The sequence below is a fragment of the Rhinoderma darwinii genome, assembly GCF_050947455.1.
Source record: "Rhinoderma darwinii isolate aRhiDar2 chromosome 2 unlocalized genomic scaffold, aRhiDar2.hap1 SUPER_2_unloc_44, whole genome shotgun sequence".
Lineage (NCBI taxonomy): Eukaryota > Metazoa > Chordata > Amphibia > Anura > Rhinodermatidae > Rhinoderma > Rhinoderma darwinii.
In genome coordinates, this window is record NW_027461712.1 from 76,677 (window position 1) to 104,083 (window position 27,407).

General features: G+C 45.6%; 1 protein-coding gene across 1 annotated transcript in view; it reads left to right on the top strand.

Annotated features, from left to right (window-relative positions):
- LOC142677665 (uncharacterized) overlaps positions 1–27,407 on the top strand; it is an 82,618-nt gene that overhangs the window by 30,532 nt on the left and 24,679 nt on the right. Inside the window, exons 3-4 of the mRNA XM_075847277.1 lie at positions 241–420; positions 505–628. Of these exons, the coding sequence (XP_075703392.1) occupies positions 241–420; positions 505–628 (304 nt within the window). The remainder of the gene's footprint in view (positions 1–240; positions 421–504; positions 629–27,407) is intronic.

Below are 27,407 nucleotides of genomic sequence, written 5' to 3' on the forward strand. Positions count from 1 at the left end.
GGAGGTGGTGGTGGTGGTGGTGGTGGGGGGGGGGGGGGGGGGGGGGTATTCGGTGTAGGGTCCTGGACACTTGCGATCACGGCTCTGGAGGAATTACAATGGGTTTTATTCGGTCACTGAACCTTTAAGACCATCCCCTCTGGTGTCTTTACACTTCTATGCTCGTCTTTATATAACGGTCAGATGTTTAAGGAGTGTTATTTGCTGACAGACCCTTAAAGTGTCTCTCTCCATACACAGGACTACACAATAGTGAAGAAGACATCGGGGGACTGTGTGGCCCACAGCAGTCATGAGTCAGGAGGATGGAGCCGGAGCCCCATCATAGAGCCCGCTCCTCACTCGCAGATACATGAGAGGAACAATAAGCAGAAGATCCTAGAACTTCTCCACAAGATGGCGGAGCTGCTGACTGGAGAGGTGACGCTGCTGGGAATGCTGGGAAATTATACCGTAGGATCACTGGAGGAGTCTGGGTAATGACTGTATCATTGTGTGTGTCAGGTTCCTATAAGATGTCAGGACGTCGCGGTCTATTTCTCCATGGAGGAGTGGGAGTATGTAGAAGAACACAAGGATCTGTACGAGGAGGTCATGATGGAGGACCACCAGCCCCTCCCATCACCCGGTAAGAGGAGACATCGCTGTGAAAAAATATTTGCCCCTTCCTAAATGTTCCTATTTTTGCATATGTCCCAATTGAATGTTTCAGGTCATTAAACTACATTTAATATTGGACTGATTACCCAAGTAAACACAAAATACATTTTTATCTGATGAATTCCTTTATTAAAGAAAAAATTCTGCTTAGTCCTACACGGCCTTATGTGAAAAAGTAATTGCCCCCTAGTTGGTGGTGGTAGTGTGGTGGTCTGACGCTGGTGGTGGTGGTAGTAGTAGTGTGGTGGTCTGACGACGCTGCTGCTGCTGGTGGTGGTAGTAGTGTGGTGGTCTGACGCTGCTGGTGGTGGTAGTAGTGTGGTGGTCTGACGCTGCTGCTGCTGCTGGTGGTGGTGGTAGTAGTGTGGTGGTCTGACGCTGCTGGTGGTGGTAGTAGTGTGGTGGTCTGACGCTGCTGCTGCTGGTGGTGGTGGTAGTAGTGTGGTGGTCTGACGCTGCTGCTGGTGGTGGGGGTAGTAGTGTGGTGGTCTGACGCTGCTGGTGGTGGTAGTAGTGTGGTGGTCTGACGCTGCTGGTGGTGGTAGTAGTGTGGTGGTCTGACGCTGCTGGTGGTGGTGGTAGTAGTGTGGTGGTCTGACGCATCTGTTGGTAGTAGTGTGGTGGTCTGACGCTGCTGCTGTTGGTGGTAATAGTGTGGTGGTCTGACGCTGCTGCTGCTGCTGGTGGTGGTAGTGTGGTGGTCTAAAGCTGCTGCTGGTGGTCTGACGCTGCTGGTGGTGGTAGTAGTGTGGTGGTCTGATGCTACTGGTGGTGTTAGTAATGTGGTGATCGGACGCTGCTGGTGGTGGTGGTAGTGTGGTCTGATGCTGCTGGTGGTGGTGGTAGTAGTGTGGTGGTCTGACGCTGCTGCTGGTGGTGGTGGTGGTGGTAGTAGTGTGGTGGTCTGACGCTGCTGGTGGTGGTGGTAGTGTGGTCTCTCGCTTCTGGTGGTGGTGGTAGTAGTGTGGTGGTCTGACGCTGCTGGTGGTGGTGGTGGTAGTAGTGTGGTGGTCTGATGCTGCTGGTGGTGGTGGTAGTAGTGTGGTGGTCTGACGCTGCTGCTGCTGGTGGTGGTAGTAGTGTGGTGGTCTGACGCTGCTGCTGGTGGTGGTAGTAGTGTGGTGGTCTGACGCTGCTTCTGGTGGTGGTAGTAGTGTGGTGGTCTGACGACGACGCTGCTGCTGGTGGTAGTAGTGTGGTGGTCTGACGCTGCTGGTGGTGGTGGTGGTAGTAGTGTGGTGGTCTGACGCTGCTGCTGGTGGTGGTAGTAGTGTGGTGGTCTGACGCTGCTGCTGGTGGTGGTAGTAGTGTGGTGGTCTGACGCTGCTGCTGGTGGTGGTAGTAGTGTGGTGGTCTGACGCTGCTGCTGGTGGTTGTAGTGTGGTGGTCTGACGCTACTGCTGGTGGTGGTGGTAGTAGTGTGGTGGTCTGACGCTGCTGCTGGTGGTAGTAGTGTGGTGGTCTGACGCTGCTGCTGTTGGTGGTAATAGTGTGGTGGTCTGACGCTGCTGCTGGTGGTGGTGGTAGTAGTGTGGTGGTCTAACGCTGGTGGTGGTGGCGGCGGTGGTGGTGGTAGTAGTGTGGTGGTCTGAAGCTGCTGGTGGTGGTCTGACGCTGCTGGTGGTGGTGGTAGTAGTGTGGTGGGCTGACGACGACGCTGCTGGTGGTGGTGGTAGTAGTGTGGTGGGCTGACGCTGCTGGTGGTGGTGGTAGTAGTGTGGTGGTCTGACGCTGGTGGTGGTGGTGGTAGTGTGGTGGTCTGACGCTGCTGGTGGTGGTGGTGGTAGTGTGGTGGTCTGACGCTGGTGGTGGTAGTAGTGTGGTGGTCTGACGCTGCTGGTGGTAGTAGTGTGGTGGTCTGACGCTGCTGGTGGTAGTAGTGTGGTGGTCTGACGCTGCTGGTGGTAGTAGTGTGGTGGTCTGACGCTGGTGGTGGTAGTGTGGTGGTCTGACGCTGCTGGTGGTAGTAGTGTGGTGGTCTGACGCTGCTGCTGGTGGTGGTAGTAGTGTGGTGGTCTGACGCTGCTGGTGGTGGTAGTGTGGTGGTCTGACGCTGCTGCATGTGGTGGTAGTAGTGTGGTGGTCTGACGCTGCTGCTGCTGGTGGTAGTAGTGTGGTGGTCTGACGCTGCTGTTAGTAGTAGTGTGGTGGTCTGACGCTGCTGGTGGTAGTAGTGTGGTGGTCTGACGCTGCTGGAGGTGGTGGTAGTGTGGTGGTCTGACGCTGCTGCTGGTGGTAGTGTGGTGGTCTGACGGTCTGACGCTGGTGGTGGTGGTAGTAGTGTGGTGGTCTGACGCTGCTGGTGGTGGTAGTAGTGTGGTGGTCTGACGCTGCTGGTGGTGGTGGTAGTGTGGTGGTCTGACGCTGGTGGTGGTAGTAGTGTGGTGGTCTGACGCTGCTGGTGGTAGTAGTGTGGTGGTCTGACGCTGCTGGTGGTAGTAGTGTGGTGGTCTGACGCTGCTGGTGGTGGTGGTAGTGTGGTGGTCTGACGACGCTGCTGGTGGTAGTAGTGTGGTGGTCTGACGCTGGTGGTGGTGGTAGTAGTGTGGTGGTCTGACGCTGCTGCATGTGGTGGTAGTAGTGTGGTGGTCTGACGCTGCTAGTGGGGGTAGTAGCGTGGTGGTCTGACGACGACGACGACGCTGCTGGTGGTGGTAGTAGCGTGGTGGTCTGACGCTGCTGCTGGTGGTAGTAGTGTGGTGGTCTGACGCTGCTGCTGCTAGTAGTGTGGTGGTCTGACGCTGCTGGAGGTGGTGGTAGTAGTGTGGTGGTCTGACGACGCTGCTGCTGCTGGTGGTGGTAGTAGTGTGGTGGTCTGACGCTGCTGGTGGTGGTCTGACGCTGCTGGTGGTGGTCTGACGCTGCTGGTGGTGGTAGTAGTGTGGTGGTCTGACGCTGCTGCTGGTGATAGTAGTAGTGTGGTGGTCTGACGCTGGTGGTGGTCTGACACTGCTGCTGGTGGTAGTAGTGTGGTGGTCTGGTACTGCTGGCGGTGGTGGTGGTAGTAGTGTGGTGGTCTGATGCTGATGGTGCTGGTGGTAGTAGTGTGGTGGTCTGACGCTGCTGGTAGTAGTAGTGTGGTGGTCTGACGCTGCTAGTAGTAGTAGTAGTAGTAGTAGTAGTAGTGTGGTGGTCTGACGCTGCTAGTAGTAGTAGTGTGGTGGTCTGACGCTGCTGGTGGTGGTAGTAGTGTGGTGGTCTGGCTGCTGCTGGTGGTGGTGGTGGTAGTAGTGTGGTGGTCTGACGCTGCTGCTGGTGGTGGTGGTAGTAGTGTGGTGGTCTGACGCTGCTGGTGGTGGTGGTGGTAGTAGTGTGGTCTGACGCTTCTGGTGGTGGTGGTAGTAGTGTGGTGGTCTGACGCTGCTGCTGGTGGTAATGTGGTAGTCTGACGCTGGTGGTGGTGGTAGTAGTAGTGTGGTGGTCTGACGCTGCTGCTGCTGCTGGTGGTAGTAGTGTGGTGGTCTGACGCTGCTGGTGGTGGTCTGACGCTGCTGGTGGTGGTAGTAGTGTGGTGGTCTGACGCTGCTGCTGGTGATAGTAGTAGTGTGGTGGTCTGACGCTGCTGGTGGTCTGACACTGCTGCTGGTGGTAGTAGTGTGGTGGTCTGATGCTGCTGGTGGTAGTAGTGTGGTGGTCTGACGCTGCTGGTGGTGGTGGTAGTAGTGTGGTGGTCTGATGGTGCTGGTGGTAATAGTGTGGTGGTCTGAAGCTGCTGGTGGTGGTGGTGGTGGTGGTGGTAGTAGTGTGGTGGTCTGACGCTGCTGGTGGTGGTGGTGGTAGTGTGGTCTGACGCTTCTGGTGGTGGTGGTAGTAGTGTGGTGGTCTGACGCTGCTGCTGGTGGTAATGTGGTAGTCTGACGCTGGTGGTGGTGGTAGTAGTAGTGTGGTGGTCTGACGCTGCTGCTGCTGGTGGTAGTAGTGTGGTGGTCTGACGCTGCTGGTGGTGGTCTGACGCTGCTGGTGGTGGTAGTAGTGTGGTGGTCTGACGCTGCTGCTGGTGATAGTAGTAGTGTGGTGGTCTGACGCTGGTGGTGGTAGTGTGGTGGTCTGATGATGCTGGTGGTCTGACACTGCTGCTGGTGGTAGTAGTGTGGTGGTCTGATGCTGCTGGTGGTAGTAGTGTGGTGGTCTGACGCTGCTGGTGGTGGTGGTAGTAGTGTGGTGGTCTGATGGTGCTGGTGGTAATAGTGTGGTGGTCTGAAGCTGCTGGTAGTAGTAGTGTGGTGGTCTGACGCTGCTAGTAGTAGTAGTAGTAGTGTGGTGGTCTGACGCTGCTGGTGATGGTAGTCTGATGTCTTGGGCAGGACCTAGAGAACTTGCCATATTTGATGGAATCGTGAATTCCTGCAGGGTGACACAACCAGTTATTAGGTTTAGGAGGCAATTACTTTCTCACATTGATATAGGTTTTATATCAATCTTTATCCTCAATAAATGGAATGATCATATAAAAGCTGCATCTTGTGGTTACTCGTGTCGTCTTTCTATTAACCCCTTCCCGACATCCGCCGTATATATACAGCGACAAAATGATAGTTTTTTACCGCTCAGACGGTTGTAGATGTACAGTCTGAAGTGTCCATCAAGGGTTTGACCTTCCCCTCAGCTAGCATGCAGAAGGAATGATCCAAATTTCCACTGGTTTGTATATCTCGCTGGTACTTGTGGTTCCAATAGGGTTGCATTATTTGGCGTGTTACAAGAGCTTATCTTATGCTTTTATCTATATCCATTTTTGTAAGTATGGAATAAAGTCGTGGAATTTGCAGTTTCCAAAAGGTAGTGACGATCTCCTTTTTCTCCCTTGTTGGAGATTTAGAACATCACGTACGAGGATATACACAGCAAGCAGTTGCATTTCTGCAGTTTCACTTCTGTGTGGAACCACAAGTACCAGCGAGATATACACACCAGTGGAAATTTGGATCATTCTTTCTGCATGTTAGCTGGGGGAAGGTCAACCCCTTGATGGACACTTCAGACTGTACATCTACAACCGTCTGAGCGGTAAAAAACTATCATTTTGTCTCTGTTTTTTGTGGTGTTGAGGATTTCACCTCTTTTTTTTACCTGCTCCGGTTGTTCATCTCCTTGTTGAGATATTTCAGTGAGTAGAGAGCTGAGTTGCATATTTGGTATATATACAGAGCTGTCGGCAGGGCTTCCCGCAAAGCGCAGTACCATTACGTCGCGGTGATAGTGCGGGCTCGTATGTTACATCTAGCACCCTGAGGTATCGGCCAGGACCGGAGCTAGCATCCGATCCGGCCGATTAACCACTCAGATGCTGCTTTCAATAGAGATCGCAGCATGTGAGGAGTTTTTAGCCACCGGCACCCTAGCAACATGATCGTATTAGGCAATCGGAGGCCTAATACTTACCTCCCGGTCTGCCAGCAACGGAAGCCTCCTATTCCCCGCTTGCCGGCAGGGCCTAAAAGGCTTCCGGTACTATTGACAAGATGGCGTCCGCTCAGCTTCCGGTTCAGAAGCTGAGCCGGCGTCATCAGCAGTGGTATCTGCTATATGTTACAGCTGACAGCCTGCTGTGTTGGCAGGAACCGGTGCTAGCTCCGTTTCCTGCCATTAACCCCTTCGATGCAGCAATCCAGTGCGATCACTGCATCAAAGTGGTTTGTAGCAAATCGGCAGCCTGCCATGCGATGGGAAGGCTATCAACTGCTAGTATGGCAGCAGGAGGCCTAACAATGGCCTCCTGTCTGCCATTACGGAAGCGGATTAGGCCCTGACCGGAGCCGGATCGGCTTGCTGTCAGTGAACAACTGACAGTTCTATTACATTGCACTACATAGGTAGAGCAATATATAAGAACATCAATCAAACAGTTGGACCTTCAAGTCCCCTAGTGGGACTAAAGAAAAGTGTAAAAAAAGTAAAATTAAAAGATGTAAAAGATATAATAAAAGTTTCAAGTAATAAAATAAAACCCAATCGCCCTTTTTCCCTTATCAAGTCATTTATTATTGAAAAATAATAATAAACCATACATATTCGGCATCGCCGCGTCCGTAACGACCTGAACTATAAAAATATGATGTTATTTGTCCCATGCAGTGAACGCCGTAAAAAAAAATAAAAAGAATCCAAAAATTGAAATACAAAGTGATCAAAATGTCGCATGTATCCAAAAATGGTACCTATAAAAACTATTAGATAGACTTGGGAAAAACATCCTCATACCACTACGTCTATGAAAAAATAAAGTTAGTTAAGGCTCCAATAAGTCAGGAAATAAAAATATGCAGTTGTGCATCCTGAGGGGAACATTTCTTCTGTTTCAAGTGGCGATTTATCAAGGCCTTAAAATTAGGGAGCCAGGAAGTGGAGGGCCCAAACATATCTGCTGGAAGCGAGGGCGCCCGTATTATACCAGGAAGGGGAGGGCCCAAACATCTGCTGGAAGCGAGGGCACCCGTATTATACCAGGAAGGGGAGGGCCCAAACATATCTGCTGGAAGCGAGGGTGCCCGTATTATACCAGGAAGTGGAGGGCCCAAACATATCTGCTGGAAGCGAGGGCACCCGTATTATACCAGGAAGGGGAGGGCCCAAACAACTGCTGGAAGCGAGGGTGCCCGTATTATACCAGGAAGGGGAGGGCCCAAACATATCTGCTGGAAGCGAGGGTGCCCGTATTATACCAGGAAGGGGAGGACCCAAACATCTGCTGGAAGCGGGGGTTCCTATATTATACCAGGAAGGGGAGGACCCAAACATCTGCTGGAAGCGGGGACGCCCGTATTATACCAGGAAGGGGAGGACCCAAAAATATCTGCTGGAAGCGAGGGTGTCCGTATTATACCAGGACAACACTTCCCTACAAAATTCCCAAAACTGCAAAGGTGCGGAGTGTGGACGAATATGGGGATAAGGAAGGACATTTATCAGTGCGACACCGGCCGGTGCAGAAAGGATTGATCACAGTGTAACCCACATCTATGGATTATTTGACAGTTTTTTTTTAGTTTTTTTTTTTACCCCGTTATTATACCACCTGACTCTGCCCCTGATTTACTCTGCCCAGCTTACATGTACCCCCACATTATTATACCACCTGACTGTGCCCCTGATGTACTCTGCCCGGATTACATGTGCCCCCACATTATTATACCACCTGACTATGCCCCTAATATACTCTGCCCGGCTTACATGTACCCCCACATTATTATACCACCTGACTATGCCCCTGAAGTACTCTGCCCGGCTCACATGTGCCCCCACATTATTATACCACCTGACTATGCCCCTAATATACTCTGCCCGGCTTACATGTACCCCCACATTATTATACCACCTGACTATGCCCCTAATATACTCTGCCCGGCTTACATGTACCCCCACATTATTATACCCCCTGACTGTGCCCCTGATGAACTCTGCCTGGCTTACATGTACCCCCACATTATTATACCCCCTGACAGTGCCCCTGATTTACTCTGCCCGGCTTACATGTACCCCCACATTATTATACCCCCTGACTGTGCCCCTGATTTACTCTGCCCGGCTTACATGTGCCACCACGTTATAAACTAAAATAGCTGTAAAACTCCAAACAAAACTACTACCAAGCAAAATCCACGCTCCAAAAGCTAAATGGCGCTCCCTCCCCTCTGAACCCTACAGCGTGCCCAAACAGCTGCTTACTTCCACATATATGGCATCTCCATACGTGGGAGATCCCCTTTAACATTTTTTGGGGTGGCACAAGCTGGGCGTGACATATTTCCCACTGAAATGGCATATCTAGGGAAAAATTAAAATTTTTACTTTGCACCATCCGCAGCGCAATCATTTTATGGAAAAGACACGTGGGGTGAAAATGCTCACTACCCCCTTAATAAATGCCTTGAGGGGTGCAATCTCCAAAATGGGGGTCACTTCTCAGGGGTTTCTTTTATTATTTCACATCTGAGCCTCTGCAATTGTGAACCAATACTTTGTAAATCGCCAAATTAGGCCTCAATTTTACATGGTGCTCTTTCACTCCTGAGCCTGGTCGATAGTCCAGGCAGAAGACTAAAGTCACATGTAGGGTGATTCTAAAACCGGGAAACACAGCGTAATAACTAGAGAGCGGTCTTTTCATGTTGGCACAAGCCGGGCACCACATATTGGCATATCTATGGAAAAAATCACTCTGCAGCATCGAGTGCACACTAGTTTCTGCAAAACACCTGCAGGGTTAACATGCTCACTACACTCCTAGGTAAATGCATTGAGGGGTGTAGTTTCCAAAATGGGGTCACTTGTGGTGGGGTTTCCACTGTTTTGGTCCCACAGGCGCCCAGAAACCAATCCAGCAAAATATGTACTCCGAAAGCCAAATGCCGCTCCTTCCCCTCTGAGCCCCGCCGCATGCCCAAACAGCAGTTTATGACCACATATGGGGTATTGCCGTACTCGGGAAAAATTGCTTTACAAATGTTGGGTTCTTTTTTTCCTTTTATTGAGAAAACAATTTTTTTTTTAGCTAAAGCTACGTCTTATTGAACAAAAAGTATTGTTTTTATTTTCACTGCCCAATTCTAATAAAATCTATGAAACACTTGTGGGGGTCAAAATGCTCATTACACTCCTAGATGAATTCTTCAAGGGGTGTAGTCACTTTTAGGCAGTTTCCACTGTACTGGTACCTTAGGGGCTTTGCAAAAGCGACATGGTGCAGAAAAACCAATCCAGCAAAATCTGTGCTCCAAAAGCCAAATGGCGCTCCTTCCCTTCTGAGCCCTGCCGTGTGCCCAAACAGCCGTTTACGACTACATCTGGGGTATTGTTTTAATCGGGAGAAATTGCTTTACAAATGTTGCGGTGCTTTTTCTCTTTTAGTCCTTGTGGAAATTAGAAGAAATTAGCTAAACCTACATTTTCTTTGAAATAATGTAGATTTTCATTTTCACGGCCTACTTCCAATTTCTGCAATAAACCTGTGGAGTCAAAATGCTCATTATACCCCTAGATAATATCCTTCAGGGGCCTAGTTTCCCAAATGGGGTCACTTTTGGGGAGACTCCACTGTTTTGGCACCGCAAGAGCCCCTCAAACCTGACATGGTGCCTTAAATATTTTCTAATAAAAAGCAGGCCCCAAAATCCTCTAGCTGCTCCTTTGCTCCTGAGGCCGCTGCTTCAGTCCATTACCTCACTAGAGCCACATGTGGGATATTTCTAAAAACTGCAGAATCCGGGCCATAAATATTGGGCGTTTCTCTGGTAAAACCTTCTGTTACAGAAAAAAATGGATTAAAAATGAATTTCTGCAAAAAAAAGTGAAATTTGTAGATTTCCCCTCTACTTGGCTTTAATTCCTGTGAAACGTCTAAAGGGTTAAGAAACTTTCTCAATGTTGTATTAAATACTTTGAGGGGTGAAGTTTTTTAAATGGGGTGACTTTTTGGGGGTTTCTAGTATATTAGGCCCTCAAAGCCTTTTGAAATTTTCTTGACAATGTGAGAAATTGCTGCTAAAGTTCTGAGCCTCGTAATATCCTAGAAAAATAAAATAATGTTCAAAAAACGATGCCAATGTAAAGCAGACATGTGGGCGATGTTAACCCCTTCCCGTCGTAAACCACTTTCAGATTTTCGTTTTCGTTTTTTCCGCCCCATCTTCCAGAAGCCATAACGTCTTTATTTTTCCGTCGATCTTGTCCTCTGAGGGCTTGATTTTTGCGGGACGAGTTGTAGTTTTTCGTAGCGCCATTTATTGTGCCATATAATTTACTAGGAAACAGGAAAAAAAAATATTTGTGGGGTAGAAAATGAAAAAAACAGCGATTCCTCCATTGTTTTTTGCGCGTTGTTTTTATGGAATTCACTGTGCAATTAAAACAACATGTTACCTTTTATTCTGCGGTCATTACGATTACAGCGATACCAAATATGTGTCGTTTTTTTCTATATTTTACTACTTTTACATGTAAAAGCCGAAGTGTAAAAAAGAAAATTTATTTTGTGTCGCCAAATTCCGAGAGCCACAACTTTTTTATTTTTCCGTGGATTACGCGGTCTGCGGGCTTATTGTTTGCGGGATAAGCTGTAGTTTTTAATAATACAATTTTGGTGTAAATGCGACAGTTTGATCACTTTTTATTTCATTTTTTGTGGGAGATGAGGTGACCAAAAAATAGAGATTCTGGCGTTTACAAATGTATTTATTTTTTACGGCGTTCACCGTGCGGGTTAAATAACGATATATTGTAATAGTTCAGACTTTTACGGACGCGGCGATGCCAATTATGTTTATTTATTTTATGTTTTTACTATGCTCTAGGGGGGAAATGGGAAAAGGGTTTTTTTTTGAACTTTTTAATATTTTTTTATTTATTTTTTTTACACCAAAAAAATGTATACTAATGTATTGCAGTATATCGTGATTCTGACAGGCGAGGCTTAATAGGTGTACAAAGATGACGGACCTGGGGGCGTTCATGAAGCCCCCAGGCAGCCATAGCAACCATCGACCCATCCCCCCCCCCCGCGATTGCGTTGCGGGGGGCGCGATGAGCTGTTAGAGGGGGTTGCCCCCCTCTTTCTGACGATTTAAATGCTGCGGTCAGTATTGACCGAGGCATTTAACGAGTTAAACTAGCGGGATCGCGCTCGAGCGCGATGCCGCTAGTTACTCTGAAGTGTCGGCTGTAACATACAGCCGACACCGTCATCGTATGAAGCGAGCCCTACCCGACTTTGGCGTATGGATCGTCAAATGTCGGGAAGGAGTCAATTAGCAACTATTCTCTTTGGTATAACTATCTTACAAGTGGATACGTTTAAATTTTAAAAATGCTAATTTTTCACTAAATTTTGGTGTTTTTCACAATTAAATACTGGACATATCGAGCAAATTTTGCCAGTAACATAAAGTCCAATGTGTCACGAGAAAACCATCTCAGAATGGCTTGGATAGGTGAAAGCATTCCGGAGTTATTACCACATAAAGTAACACCTGTCAGATCTGAAAAATGAGGCTGTCGGGATGGTCAAAAGTGGCGGCAGCGGGAAGGGGGTAAATGTAGTTGTATGATCGGAAACCTTTAACCCTTTAAGGGTGCAGTAAGTTTTGGTTGATACATTCTGTGTTTTTGTGAAAAACACTCGTATTGAAAATGTTTTTAAAAATTAGCAATTTTCAATGTTAATTTCTACTTGTGGGACGGTCCGAACACGTAAGAGTCTGTGATTGACATTTACTGCGGCTACTTTTCTGTTGGTGACATTTATTGAACATCTTTTTGTACTTTTAGGTGTTACAGTGAAGGAAATAAGTATTTGATCCCTTGCTGATTCTGTAAGTTTGCCCACTGTCAGAGTCATGAACCGTCTAGAATTTTTAGGCTAGGTTAATTTTACCAGTGAGAGATAGATTATATATAAAAAAAACAAACAGAAAATTACATAGTAAAAATGATATTTCTCTGTGCACAATGCAAATAAATATATAAGTATGTGACCCCCTACCAACCATTAAGAGTTCAGCCTCCTCCAGACCAGTTACACGCTCCAAATCAACTTGGTGCCTGCATTATAGACAGCTCTTACATGGTCAACTGTATAAAAGACTCCTGTCCACAGACTCAATGATCAGTCTGACTCTAACCTCTACAACATGGGCAAGACCAAAGAGCTTTCTAAGGATGTCAGGGACAAGATCATAGACCTGCACAAGGCTGGAATGGGCTACAAAAGCATAAGTAAGACGCTGGGTGAGAAGGAGACAACTGTTGGTGCAATAGTAAGAAAATGGAAGACATACAAAATGACTGTCAATCCACATCGATCTGGGGCTCCATGCAAAATCTCACCTCATGGGGTATCCTTGATGCTGAGGAAGGTGAGAGCTCAGCCGAAAACTACACGGGGGGAACTTGTTAATGATCTCAAGCCAGCTGGGACCACAGTCACCAAGAAAACCATTGGTAACACATTACGCCGTAATGGATTAAAATCCTACAGTGCCCGCAAGGTCCCCCTGCTCAAGAAGGCACATGTACAGGCCCGTCTGAAGTTTGCAAATGAACATCTGGATGATTCTGAGAGTCATTGGGAGAAGGTGCTGTGGTCAGATGAGACTAAAATTGAGCTCTTTGGCATTAACTCAACTCGCCGTTTTTGGAGGAAGAGAAATGCTGCCTATGACCCAAAGAACACCGACCCCACTGTCAAGCATGAAGGTGGAAACATTATGTTTTGGGGGTGTTTCTCTGCTAAGGGCACAGGACTACTTCACAGCATCAATGGGAGAATGGATGGAGCCATGTACCGTCAAATCCTGAGTGACAACCTCCTTCCCTTCACCAGGACATTAAAAATGGCTCGTGACTGGGTCTTCCAGCACGACAATGACACGAAACATACAGCCAAGGCAACAAAGGAGTGGCTCAAAAAGAAGCACATTAAGGTCATGGAGTGGCCTAGCCAGTCTCCAGACCTTAATCCCATCGAAAACTTATGGAGGGAGCTGAAGATCCGAGTTGCCAAGCGACAGCCTCGAAATCTTAATGATTTACAGATCTGCAAAGAGGAGTGGGCCAAAATTCCATCTAACATGTGTGCAAACCTCATCATCAACTACAGAAAACATCTGACTGCTGTGCTTGCCAACAAGGGTTTACCACCAAGTATTTAGTCTTGTTTGCCAAAGGGATCAAATACTTATTTCTCTGTGCACAATGCAAATAAATATATATAATTTTGACAATGTGACTTTTTAGGGACCAATTCTGTTCTGCTGTGGCCCTGAGGGGCCTATTTATAAGAAAACACTCATAAATCGCCACATTTTAAAATCTTCACCCATCAAAGAATTCAAAACCGTGTTTAGCAAGTTTGTTAACCCTTTAGGTCTTTCGCAGAAATGAGTGAAGTAGAGGTGAGATTTTAGACTTTTTCTGTAGCTGTTCAGTTGTAATACGAGGTTTTCTGTAAGGCCCCTGCGCACTCTTGTTCCATTCATCTGAATGGGGTTGTTTCTGCAGCGTGTGTATGGGGCCTAAGACCGCAGGTGTTAACTGAGAAACACAACTCCAGCTTTATTACCCAGATTTTTCAGTTTTTAGAATGATCCCATATACTAGGTTAAAAAAACCACAAGAAGCACATCCCAAAAAGTGAGAGCATCGTCTGAATTTGAGGCTTTTTTTCAGCATTAGTTCAAAATTGTCTCTGAGGTCAAATAGTAAGAGAAACCCCCGAGAAGTTACTCCATTTTGGAGACTACACCTTAAAGGCGTTCATGAAGGGCTATATAAACCTACAAAATAATGGGGCGAAGTACCACAGTAATAGAAAAAATATCAAAAAATCTTTATTAGCGCATTCAAAATGGAGTCCCACAATAGATAAAAGATAAAGCGATATCACGGGAGTGAGGCATACAGAAATAATATATGTCCAAGGCAACGGGTAGATCTATCATAGGGAAGTATCGTGGATAAAGTATAGTGTGTGTGTGTGTGTGTGTGTGTGTGTGTGTGTGTGTGTGTGTGTGTGTGTGTGTGTGTATACACAGAAATCTGCAAAGTACATGGGGGTATACATGGACAGCTGGGTATAAGTAACATGTATAGAACAATGGATTGAGTAACATACAATGCCTCATACCCATCTGTATGTTGCAAACCGGGATGGCGCCAATCCCGACGCGCGTTTCGCCACATTCTTCGTCTGGGGGTATAGTGAGTATTTGGACTCCACGGGTGTGGGCTCGTATGAGCGCTGCTTCCCCTTCATTTCTTCTTACTCACTGTGAATGTTCAAGACGCATTTCACGGAAATTCACAGGTATTACAGCCGCCTTCCCCTATTGAGATGAATGAGTGAGCGAGAAGAAATGAAAGGGAAGCCGCACTCGTACAAGCAGTGCAGCCCCTTCAAAAAAGTCGGACCACATTCAATCAGCTATTGATGGCCTATCCTCTGTATATACGCAATCAATTTATATTGGCTGGAAGACCCCTTTAATTTCTTGAAAATACCAAATTGCAATTTTTCCACTGATATGCAATTTCAGTGCCCAATATGGTGTGCCACTGGAGACATACACCCCATAAACTGTTACGAGGGTTCTCCTGGGTACAGCAATGCCATATATGTGGAAGCAAACTGCTGTGTACAGTGCATGGTTCAGAAGGGAGGGAGCGCCATTTGGCTTCTGGAGTGCGGCTTTGCTTGGTAGCAGTTTTGTTTGAAATGCCAGCAAAACTCCAGTTTATGTGGGAGCATATGCAATATGTGAGGAGTACATCAGGATATATGTAATATGTGAGGAGTACATCAGGATATATGTAATATGTGAGGAGTACATCAGGGTATATGTAATATGTGAGGAGTACATCAGGATATATGTAATATGTGAGGAGTACATCAGGATATATGTAATATGTGAGGAGTACATCAGGGTATATGTAATATGTGAGGAGTACATCAGGATATATGTAATATGTGAGGAGTACATCAGGGTATATGTAATATGTGAGGAGTACATCAGGGTGTATGTAATATGTGAGGAGTACATCAGGATATATGTAATATGTGAGGAGTACATCAGGATATATGTAATCTGTGAGGAGTACATCAGGATATATGTAATATGTGAGGAGTACATCAGGATATATGTAATATGTGAGGAGTACATCAGGATATATGTAATATGTGAGGAGTACATCAGGATATGTGTAATATGTGAGGAGTACATCAGGATATATGTAATATGTGAGGAGTACATCAGGATATATGTAATATGTGAGGAGTACATCAGGATATATGTAATATGTGAGGAGTACATCAGGGTATATGTAATATGTGAGGAGTACATCAGGATATATGTAATATGTGAGGAGTACATCAGGATATATGTAATATGTGAGGAGTACATCAGGGTATATGTAATATGTGAGGAGTACATCAGGATATATGTAATATGTGAGGAGTACATCAGGGTATATGTAATATGTGAGGAGCACATCAGGATATATGTAATATGTGAGGAGTACATCAGGATATATGTGAGGAGTACATCAGGGTATATGTAATATGTGAGGAGTACATCAGGATATATGTAATATGTGAGGAGTACATCAGGATATATGTAATATGTGAGGAGTACATCAGGGTATATGTAATGTGTGAGGAGTACATCAGGGTATATGTAATGTGTGAGGAGTACATCAGGATATATGTAATGTGTGAGGAGTACATCAGGGTATATGTAATGTGTGAGGAGTACATCAGGATATATGTAATATGTGAGGAGAACATCAGGGTATATGTAATATGTGAGGAGTACATCAGGATATATGTAATATGTGAGGAGTACATCAGGGTATATGTAATATGTGAGGAGTACATCAGGGTATATGTAATATGTGAGGAGTACATCAGGATATATGTAATATGTGAGGAGTACATCAGGGTATATGTAATATGTGAGGAGAACATCAGGGTATATGTAATATGTGAGGAGTACATCAGGGTATATGTAATATGTGAGGAGCACATCAGGGTATATGTAATATGTGAGGAGCACATCAGGGTATATGTAATATGTGAGGAGTACATCATCAGGATATATGTAATATGTGAGGAGTACATCAGGGTATATGTAATATGTGAGGAGTACATCAGGGTATATGTAATATGTGAGGAGTACATCAGGGTATATGTAATATGTGAGGAGCACATCAGGATATATGTAATATGTGAGGAGCACATCAGGGTATATGTAATATGTGAGGAGCACATCAGGGTATATGTAATATGTGAGGAGCACATCAGGGTATATGTAATATGTGAGGAGCACATCAGGGTATATGTAATATGTGAGGAGCACATCAGGATATATGTAATATGTGAGGAGTACATCAGGATATATGTGAGGAGTACATCAGTGTATATGTAATATGTGAGGAGTACATCAGGGTATATGTAATATGTGAGGAGTACATCAGGGTATATGTAATATGTGAGGAGTACATCAGGGTATATGTAATATGTGAGGAGTACATCAGGATATATGTAATATGTGAGGAGTACATCAGGATATATGTAATATGTGAGGAGTACATCAGGGTATATGTAATATGTGAGGAGTACATCAGGGTACATGTAATATGTGAGGAGTACATCAGGGTACATGTAATATGTGAGGAGTACATCAGGGTACATGTAATATGTGAGGAGTACATCAGGGTACATGTAATATGTGAGGAGTACATCAGGGTACATGTAATATGTGAGGAGTACATCAGGGTACATGTAATATGTGAGGAGTACATCAGGGTACATGTAATATGTGAGGAGTACATCAGGGTACATGTAATATGTGAGGAGTACATCAGGGTACATGTAATATGTGAGGAGTACATCAGGGTACATGTAATATGTGAGGAGTACATCAGGGTACATGTAATATGTGAGGAGCACATCAGGGTACATGTAATATGTGAGGAGTACATCAGGGTACATGTAATATGTGAGGAGCACATCAGGGTACATGTAATATGTGAGGAGCACATCCGGGTACATGTAATATGTGAGGAGCACATCAGGGTACATGTAATATGTGAGGAGCACATCAGGGTACATGTAATATGTGAGGAGTACATCAGGGTATAGCATCATTATCAGGTCTCTATGCAAATTGTCCCTTAGTGTTGTCCTGTTCCCTTTGTTTCCCGTGCCCTGCTACCTGTATCCCGTTCTGTTATTCTTCCTCAGCCTGTTCAGTGATTGAGTCGTGTCCTGCTGCACCTGCTGCCATCCGCCACGTCTGGCGCACCCTACTGCACCTACTACTATCCGTGCCAGAGTCCCTGCCACCATCTGGACTATTTCAGGTACGCTTGTGCTACGAACCTGTATAGATTCTTGCATAGACTGTGACTTGGCCAGCTACCTCTCCGCTACGACGGAGCGGCCTAGTGGGTGCACATGCCCTGCGATCGTGACAATACGCTCAGGCCGTGGAACCCGCAGGCCAGGCCAAGATCGAGTTCAAAAGTTAAAGACGGAGATGCATGACCTACGGACACGTCAGGATCAACTCCATGAGGCTGTAAATTCCATCATGGCCCGTCTGGATCAACTCACTGTTCCGCCTCCGATTCCTCCTCGAGAAGCTGCTGCCGCTCCACTACCCGTTGCTCTCCCTGTCTTTTCCGAATCCACAGTTTCACTGCCTTTTCCTCCTCGCTAGGATGGTGATCCCAGATCCTGTAGAGGATTCATCAACCAATGCACGGTTAATTTTAGGCTACGGGTTCATCTCTTCCCCTCTGAAGAGGCCAAATTAGCGCTTATCATCTCCCTCCTCGCTGGCAAGGCTCTCGCATGGGCGAATCCCAGCTTGGCACAACAAGGACCTGTATCCTCGGATTTAGCCTTGTTCCTGCAGTATTTCCGTGCCGTGTTTGAGGAGCCGGGCCGAGCATCTTCTGCCGGAGACACTGAAGCAAGAGGGTTACACAGTAGGGGAGTATGCCATCTCCTTCTGTACCCTGGCAGCAGAGTTGGCATGGAACAATAAGGCATTGGTGGTGACCTTTTGGCAGGGACCGTCCTCACACATCAAGGATGAGCTTGCAGCCTGTGAACTTCCTTCTACCATGTATGCGCTCATCCTGTTGACCACTCATGTTGACATGAGGATCCGGGAGCGCTCTCAGGAGGTTCATCAGGAGAGCCGGTGTCACAGACCAGCACCCTCGGGCCAGAAACCACTATTGCCTTCCCCTAGTGCGCTACCTGAAGAACCTATGCAGGTAGACCGGGCCCGGTTGTCCGAACAAGAGAAACCGCACAGCGGCTCTTTTGGATTATGTTTGTATTGTGGCCTTAAGGGTAATTTTGTGCGCCGATGCCCACAGAAACCGGGAAACTCCAGTACCTAGGGTTGGTTGGAGAGGCAACTCTAGGGGGGACGTCTCCAGATGTCAAAACCTCTTCCAAACTATCGATTCCTGTGACCATCATCTCCGGAGAGACATTACATTCTTCCTCTGCCTATCTTGACTCTGGAACAGCTGCAAATTCCATCCAACAGGATCTAGTGGATCGCTTACATCTACCCACAGTTCTTTTGGAGAGACCTCTGGTTATTGCTTCTGTGAATGGCCTACCGTTGCCCGATTCAATTGTGTTCATCACGGAACCATTGACACTACAAGTCCGAGCTCTTCACTCTGAACAGATCGCCTTGTATTTCCTAAAGCTATCATCCCTATTCTGCTGGGTCTGCCATTGCTTCGCCTACACGCTCTGGTTCTCGACTAGAGTTCCGGAGAGCTCCTCCAATGGGGCCCCAGATGCCATAGCCACTGCCTGTCACAGGTTCGCGCTGTGTTGCCCCACTGCCTCAGCCCCTCTCCGGTTTGATTACAATAGTTTTGTGGACGTTTTTAGCTAAATGGAAGCAGAGACTCCTCCTCATCGCATCTATGACTGCCCGGTGGATTTACTCCCTGATGCTTCACCACCTCGAGGGCGCATTTAGCCTCTTTCCCTGTCAGAGACCCAAGCCATATCTGCCTATGTTAAAGAGAATCTCAAAAGCGTTTTTATCTGAAAGTCTTCCTCCCTGGCCGGAGCCGGATTCTTCTTTGTGAAAGGACTGATCTCTTCGGCCATGTATCGACTACCTGGGCCTGAACCAAATTACTGTTAAAAAGAAGTATCCCCTGCTGCTCATCTCAGAACTTTTTGACAGAATCTGTGGGGCCAAGGTAATCACAAAACTGGACGTACGCGGAGCATATAACTTGAGCCGTATCCACAGAGGAGACTAATGGAAAACCGCATTTAACACCCGAGACTGCCAGTATGAATACATTGTGATGCCTTTTTGGCCTGTGTAACGCTCCAGCTGTGTTCCAGGAATTTGTAAATGACGTTTTCTGTGATCTGCTGTATGTCTGTGTAGTAGTCTATCTGGACGACATCCTGATATACTCGCCGGATTTAATGCCACATCGGAGGCACGTTCGCCAAGTTCTTTCGCGTTTAAGAGACCACCACCAATACGCTAAATTTGAGAAATGTATGTTCGAGAGAAACTCTCTGTCCTTCCTGGGCTACATCGTGTCCGACCGTGGCCTCAAGATGGACCCAGAGAAGATGAGCTCATCTTAGAGTGGCCACGTCCACAGGGCTTTCGGCCCATACAAAGATTTCTGGGATTCGCGAACTTCTATCGGCAATTTATGCCGGACTCCTCATCTCTGACTGCCCCAATCTCGGCCCTCACCAAGAAGTGGCGAAAACCAAGGTTTGGCCTCCAGAGGCCGAATTGGCATTTAGTAAGCTCAAGAGCGCGTTCACCTCAGCATCTCTTCTTCATCACCCTGATGCTTCTCGGCAGTTCCTTCTGGAAGTGGACGCATCTTCCGTTGGTGCTGGAGCACTACTAGGTCAAAAGAACTCTTAAAGGACGAGTGTCGCGAAAAAAAACATTTTTTTATATCAATTTGCTTTTAGTGTTTTTATTTAAAAAAATAAATATTTATTTGTGTGTTTGTGTTTTTACTTTTTTTTTATTTTTTAACTTTTTCTGGTCTATGGGGGCTGCCATTTTTTTTTCCATCTCTGTATGTGTCGATTAACAACACATACAGACATGGAATACGGCACATACAACCCCAAAGTGAATGCGAACGGGGCCCGTTCCATCCACTATACTGTACGCCGTCTGTGTGGGAACGGCGCATGCGCCGCTCCCACACAGTCCAAATTGAAGGTCTTCGGCCGAGCGATGTCCGGCGCCATTTTCTTGTGGATTGGAAGCCGCGGCCGGACAGTAAGATTACTACTTCCAGTCGCGGCTTCCGGACTTGTGCACTTGGAGCGGAGGGAGTGGACGGACCGGAGGGAGCGGCGGCAGCAGGAGCAAGTAAGATAGGTCTGTGTATGTACGTGTTTTAGTGTGTGATTACTACTGTATGTAAACCTACTACACTGTGTGTTAGCGCAAAAAATGGCGGCACATAGTGTAGGAGGTTTGACCGTTCAATCCCCTCCTTTCTCCTGGCACTAGCCAGGATAAAGGAGGGGGGATTCTGTGAGCTCACTAGAGCGAGTGTGTATTCTCAAATTTTGCAGCATAAAGCAATGCGTTTGCTTTACCACATGCCTATGCTGCAATTTTGGGAATTGCTCCATCTAGTGAAAAGCACTGGGAAATGTTATAAATTAGAATCGAATTTATAATATTTCCTGACTCATGAAAAAATAAAAAAAATTAGAACAATGTTTAATCACTTATACACTAACTGTTTAACTAAAAAAAAAAGAACAATTTTCTAGCGACACATTCCCTTTAAGGGCAAGATGGTGGCTTGTGGCTTCTTCTCAAAATTGATCTCTACGTCAGAGCGCAACTATTCCATCGGGGATCGAGAGTTTCTGGCCGTCAAGTTGGCATTAGAGGAATGGAGACACTTGCTGGAAGGCGCGACCCACTCAATTCTCCTTTATATGGATCACAAGAACCTTACATACTTAGTCAGCACAACGACAAAATCCTCGCCAAGCCAGGTGGTCGTTCTTCACTAGATTTCAATTCCTGCTTCACTTCTGTCCTGCTGATAAGAATGTGAGGGCTGACGCCCTGTCTTGATCAATTGAGATTAATGACTCTGAAGAGATTCCCCAATATAATATAGACCCGTCTAGGATTATTGTCGCTAGCCCATTGCAAATTAGAGACCTTCCTCCAAGAAAGACTTTTGTCCGCCTTACTGACCGGTAGAGAATTCTCCGCTGGGGACACAGCTCTTAATTGGCTGGGCACTCTGGTGTTCGAAAAACTTAGGACTTCATATCCCGTCCGTATTGGTGGCCCACGCTGCCTAAGGATGTTGTGGACTATGTCTTTTCGTGTATGAACAGATCTTCCCGCTCCAAACATGCTGGTCTGCTCCTTCCCCTGCCCGTTTCGGATGCCCCTTGGCAGCATATAGCTATGGACTTTATCACTGACCTTCCCCCTTCGGCTGGATGTACTAAAATCTGGGTAGTAGTGGATCATTACTCCAAGATGGCACATTTCATTCCACTAACTGGCCTCCCGTCAGCTCCTCGCCTGGCAAGCCTGTTTATTTCACACATCTTCCGGCTACATGGACTCCCTCTACGTATTGTCTCGGACCGGGGTGTACAGTTTACATCCAAGTTCCGGAGAGCCCTGTGCAACCTGCTGGACGTTAAACTTGACTTCTCTTCTGCCTATCACCCTCCGTCCAATGGTCAAGTGGAGAGGACCAACCAAATTTTGGAGAATTATCTTCGCCGCTTTGTTTCCACTCAACAGGACAATTGGGAGCAACTCCTGCCTTGGGCACAATTCTCATACAACCACACAAGTGAGCCTACTGCCTCTTCTCCTTTCTACATTGTGTACAGCCAGCATCCTCGAGTTCCTCTTCCTATGCCAGCCATGACTCAAGTACTGGTAGCTAACTCTTCATTTGGCTCTTTTGTTCACATCTGGCAGCAAACTAAGGCTGCCATTCTCCAAGCAGTGGACCGCATGAAAAAGCATGCTGATAAAAGAAGGAATATTCCCCCTCCATTCTCTCCGGGAGTCAAGTTCTGGCTATCCTTGAGAAACATTCAACCCAAGGAGCCTTCTCGCTCCTAAGTTCCTCGGTCCTTCCAAGGTCCTACAGCGGATCAACTCCGTATCCTATAAACTTCAGTTGCCTCCTACTCTGAAGATTCCAAACTCGTTCCATGTGTCCCTCCTTAAACCCGTGGTCCTGAACCGCTACAGTAAAGCTCCTAGCCAAACCGAAAAAGCAGCATGAATCAATATACCCATTAAAGCTCCTAGCTCTGCAGTTGCTCCCAGTGGTTCTTCTGAGGTAGGAGGGAGGACTTTTTATCTTGTGGACTGGAGAGGGTTCAGTCCTGAGGAGAGGTCTTGGGAGCCAGAAGAGAACCTTAATGCACCTACCCTCATTAAAAAAATTCCTCTTACGCTCCGGACCCAAGAAGAGGGGGCATAAGGCGGGGGGTACTGTTATGAACGCGGTCACGGACTGCTGATTTAATTTTCCAGCAGGACTTGGCACCTGCCCACACTGCCAAAAGTACCAATACCTGTTATGAACGCGGTCACGGACCGCTGCTGGTCACCCCCGGCAAACGGCCGTGACTGCAATTCCCTGCTGTCTGCCGGCGTCTCACTCCTCGGAGACGCCAGCTGGCGCGGACTCCCCGTCCTGGACTTCCTGATAAGGTGCTCGTGCTCATCCTCAAAGGGCCAGCAGGCACATTTCCTAAAGGTTTCCTACCCTATCCCCAGTGCACTCCGGACTATAAAAAGGGCTCAGCCCTCTCACCCCTTGCCTGAGCGTTGTTAGTAATCCCATGTTAGTCTTTGCAAATGGTCTCTTAGTGTTGTCCTGTTCCCTTTTGTTTCCCGTGCCCTTCTACCTGTATCCTGTATCCCGTGCTGTGTTATTGTTCCTGAGCCTGTTCAGTGATTGAGTAGTTTCCTGATACACCCATTGTTGTTTACTGCCACGTCTGGTGCAACTTTCTGCACTTACTACCATCCGTGCCAGAGTCTCTGCCACCATCTGGACGATTTCAGGTACCCTTGTGCTACGAACCTGTATAGACTCTTGCATAGACTGTGACTTGGCCAGCTGCCTCTCCGCTACGGCGGAGCGGCTTAGTGGGTCCACATACCCCGCAATCGTGACAATACCTGGTTTATTAACCACAGTATCACTGCGCTTGATTGACCAGCAAACTCGCCTGACCTAAACCCCATAGAGAATCTATAGGGTATTGTCAAGAGGAAGATGAGAGGCACCAGACCTAACACTGCAGACGAGCTGAAGGCCGATATCTTACAACCTGAGCTTCCATAACCCCTCAGCAGTGCCGCAGGCTGATCCCCCTCCATGCCACGTCGCATTGGTAACACCTCAGCAGTGCCACAGGCTGATCGCCTCCATGCCACGCCGCATTGATAACACCTCAGCAGTGCCACATGCTGATCGTCCCCATGCCACGCCACATTGATAACACCTCAGCAGTGCCACAGGCTGATCACCCCATGCCACGCCGCATTGATGCAGTAATTCATGAAGAGTCGGAGCCCCAGCCAAGTATTGGGGGCAGATACTGGACAGACTTCTCAGTAGGATGACATTTCTGTATTAAAAATCATTTTTGATATTGGGCTTATATAATATTCCCATTTTCTGAGACACTAAATTTGGGGTTTTCAGTAACTGTTCCCATAATCATCAACATTACAAGAAAAAACTGCTGGAAATAGATCCCTCTGTGTGTGATGAATCCATAGAATATATGAGATCCCTCTGTGTGTGATGAATATATGAGATCCCTCTGTGTGTGATGAACCTATAGAATATGAGATCCCTCTGTGTGTGATGAATCTAGAATATGAGATCCCTGTGTGTGATGAATCTATAGAATATATGAGATCCCTCTGTGTGTAATGAATCTATAGAATATACGAGATCCCTCTGTGTGTAATGAATCTATAGAATATATGAGATCCCTCTGTGTAATGAATCTATAGAATATATGAGATCCCTCTGTGTGATGATTCTATAGAATATATGAGATCCCTGTGTGTGATGAATCTATAGAATATATGAGATCCCTCTGTGTGTGATGAATCTATAGAATATACGAGATCCCTCGGTGTGTGATGAATCTATAGAATATATGAGATCCCTCGGTGTGTGATGAATCTATAGAATATATGAGATCCCTCTGTGTATAATGAATATATGAGATCCCTCTGTGTGTGATGAATCTATAGAATCTACGAGATCCCTCTGTGTGTGATGAATCTATAGAATCTACGAGATCCCTCTGTGTGTGATGAATCTATAGAATCTATGAGATCCCTCTGTGTGTGATGAATCTATAGAATATATGAGATCCCTCTGTGTGTGATGAATCTATAGAATATATGAGATCCCTCTGTGTATAATGAATCTATAGAATATATGAGATCCCTCTGTGTATAATGAATCTATAGAATATATGAGATCCCTCTGTGTGTGATGAATCTATAGAATATATGAGATCCCTCTGTGTGTTATGAATCTATAAAATATATGCGATCCCTCTGTGTGTGATGAATCTATGGAATATATGAGATCCCTCCCTTGTGTGATGAATCTATAGAATATATGGGATCCCTCTGCGTGTGATGAATCTATAGAATATACGAGATCTCTCTGTGTGTGATGAATCTATAGAATATATGAGATCCCTCTGTGTGTGATGAATCTATAGAATGAGATCTCTCTGTGTGTGATGAATCTATAGAATATATGAGATCCCTCTGTGTGTGATAAATCTATAGAATATACGAGATCCCTCTGTGTGTGATGAATCTATAGAATATACGAGATCCCTCTGTGTGATGAATCTATAGAATATACGAGATCCCTCGGTGTGTGATGAATCTATAGAATATACGAGATCCCTCGGTGTGTGATGAATCTATAGAATATATGAGATCCCTCTGTGTATAATGAATATATGAGATCCCTCTGTGTGTGATGAATCTATAGAATCTACGAGATCCCTCTGTGTGTGATGAATCTATAGAATCTACGAGATCCCTCTGTGTGTGATGAATCTATAGAATATATGAGATCCCTCTGTGTGTGATGAATCTATAGAATATGAGATCCCTCTGTGTGTGATGAATCTATAGAATATATGAGATCCCTCTGTGTGTGATGAATCTATAGAATATATGAGATCCCTCTGTGTGTTATGAATGTATAAAATATATGCGATCCCTCTGTGTGTGATGAATCTATGGAATATATGAGATCCCTCCCTTGTGTGATGAATCTATAGAATATATGAGATCCCTCTGTGTGTGATGAATCTATAGAATATATGAGATCCCTCTGCGTGTGATGAATCTATAGAATATGAGATCCCTCTGTGTGTGATGAATCTATAGAATATACGAGATCCCTCTGTGTGTGATGAATCTATAGAATGAGATCTCTCTGTGTGTGATGAATCTATAGAATATATGAGATCCCTCTGTGTGTGATGAATCTATAGAATATATGAGATCCCTCTGTGTGTGATGAATCTATAGAATGAGATCTCTCTGTGTGTGATGAATCTATAGAATATATGAGATCCCTCTGTGTGTGATGAATCTATAGAATATGAGATCCCTCTGTGTGTGATGAATCTATAGAATATACGAGATCCCTCTGTGTGTGATGAATCTATAGAATATACGAGATCCCTCTGTGTGACGAATCTATAGAATGAGATCCCTCTGTGTGTGATGAATCTATAGAATGAGATCTCTCTGTGTGTGATGAATCTATAGAATATATGAGATCCCTCTGTGTGTGATGAATCTATAGAATATACGAGATCCCTCTGTGTGTGATGAATCTATAGAATATACGAGATCCCTCGGTGTGTGATGAATCTATAGAATATACGAGATCCCTCGGTGTGTGATGAATCTATAGAATATATGAGATCCCTCTGTGTATAATGAATATATGAGATCCCTCTGTGTGTGATGAATCTATAGAATCTACGAGATCCCTCTGTGTGTGATGAATCTATAGAATCTACGAGATCCCTCTGTGTGTGATGAATCTATAGAATATATGAGATCCCTCTGTGTGTGATGAATCTATAGAATATATGAGATCCCTCTGTGTGTGATGAATCTATAGAATATATGAGATCCCTCTGTGTGTGATGAATCTATAGAATATATGAGATCCCTCTGTGTGTTATGAATGTATAAAATATATGCGATCCCTCTGTGTGTGATGAATCTATGGAATATATGAGATCCCTCCCTTGTGTGATGAATCTATAGAATATATGAGATCCCTCTGTGTGTGATGAATCTATAGAATATATGAGATCCCTCTGCGTGTGATGAATCTATAGAATATGAGATCCCTCTGCGTGTGATGAATCTATAGAATATACGAGATCCCTCTGTGTGTGATGAATCTATAGAATGAGATCTCTCTGTGTGTGATGAATCTATAGAATATATGAGATCCCTCTGTGTGTGATGAATCTATAGAATATGAGATCCCTCTGTGTGTGATGAATCTATAGAATATACGAGATCCCTCTGTGTGATGAATCTATAGAATATACGAGATCCCTCTGTGTGACGAATCTATAGAATGAGATCCCTCTGTGTGTGATGAATCTATAGAATGAGATCTCTCTGTGTGTGATGAATCTATAGAATATGAGATCCCTCTGTGTGTGATGAATCTATAGAATATGACAGACACTTTTTGAATTAAATTACTGAAATAAATGAACTTTCTGATGATATTCTAATTCATTGAGGAGGACGTGTATAGCTGTATGCCAGTCGTGAAGGGGTTAACCTTATCCTTAGAATCCAGAAGTCTAAAGGATTGGTCAATTAAAATAAAAATCACAAACTCTTTCCATGATTTATTTTATAAAGTGTTAGTGACTCCGTGGTGAAGCAATGGGGATCGCCGAGGTCAAGGCTTCGATGCAGCCCCCAATGGAATCATAAATATGTTGTATAAGTAACACGTTCTTTGTAAAAAAAATCCATAAATAATTAATGACGCTATATATGTTTTTATCAATTATTTTAAATATCCGTTTTCTTATAGCAGGGAAATAAAATAAACGTAAAAGAAGAAAAATATGAAAAATGGAAATAAATACGTCCCAATTCTGTGCAACT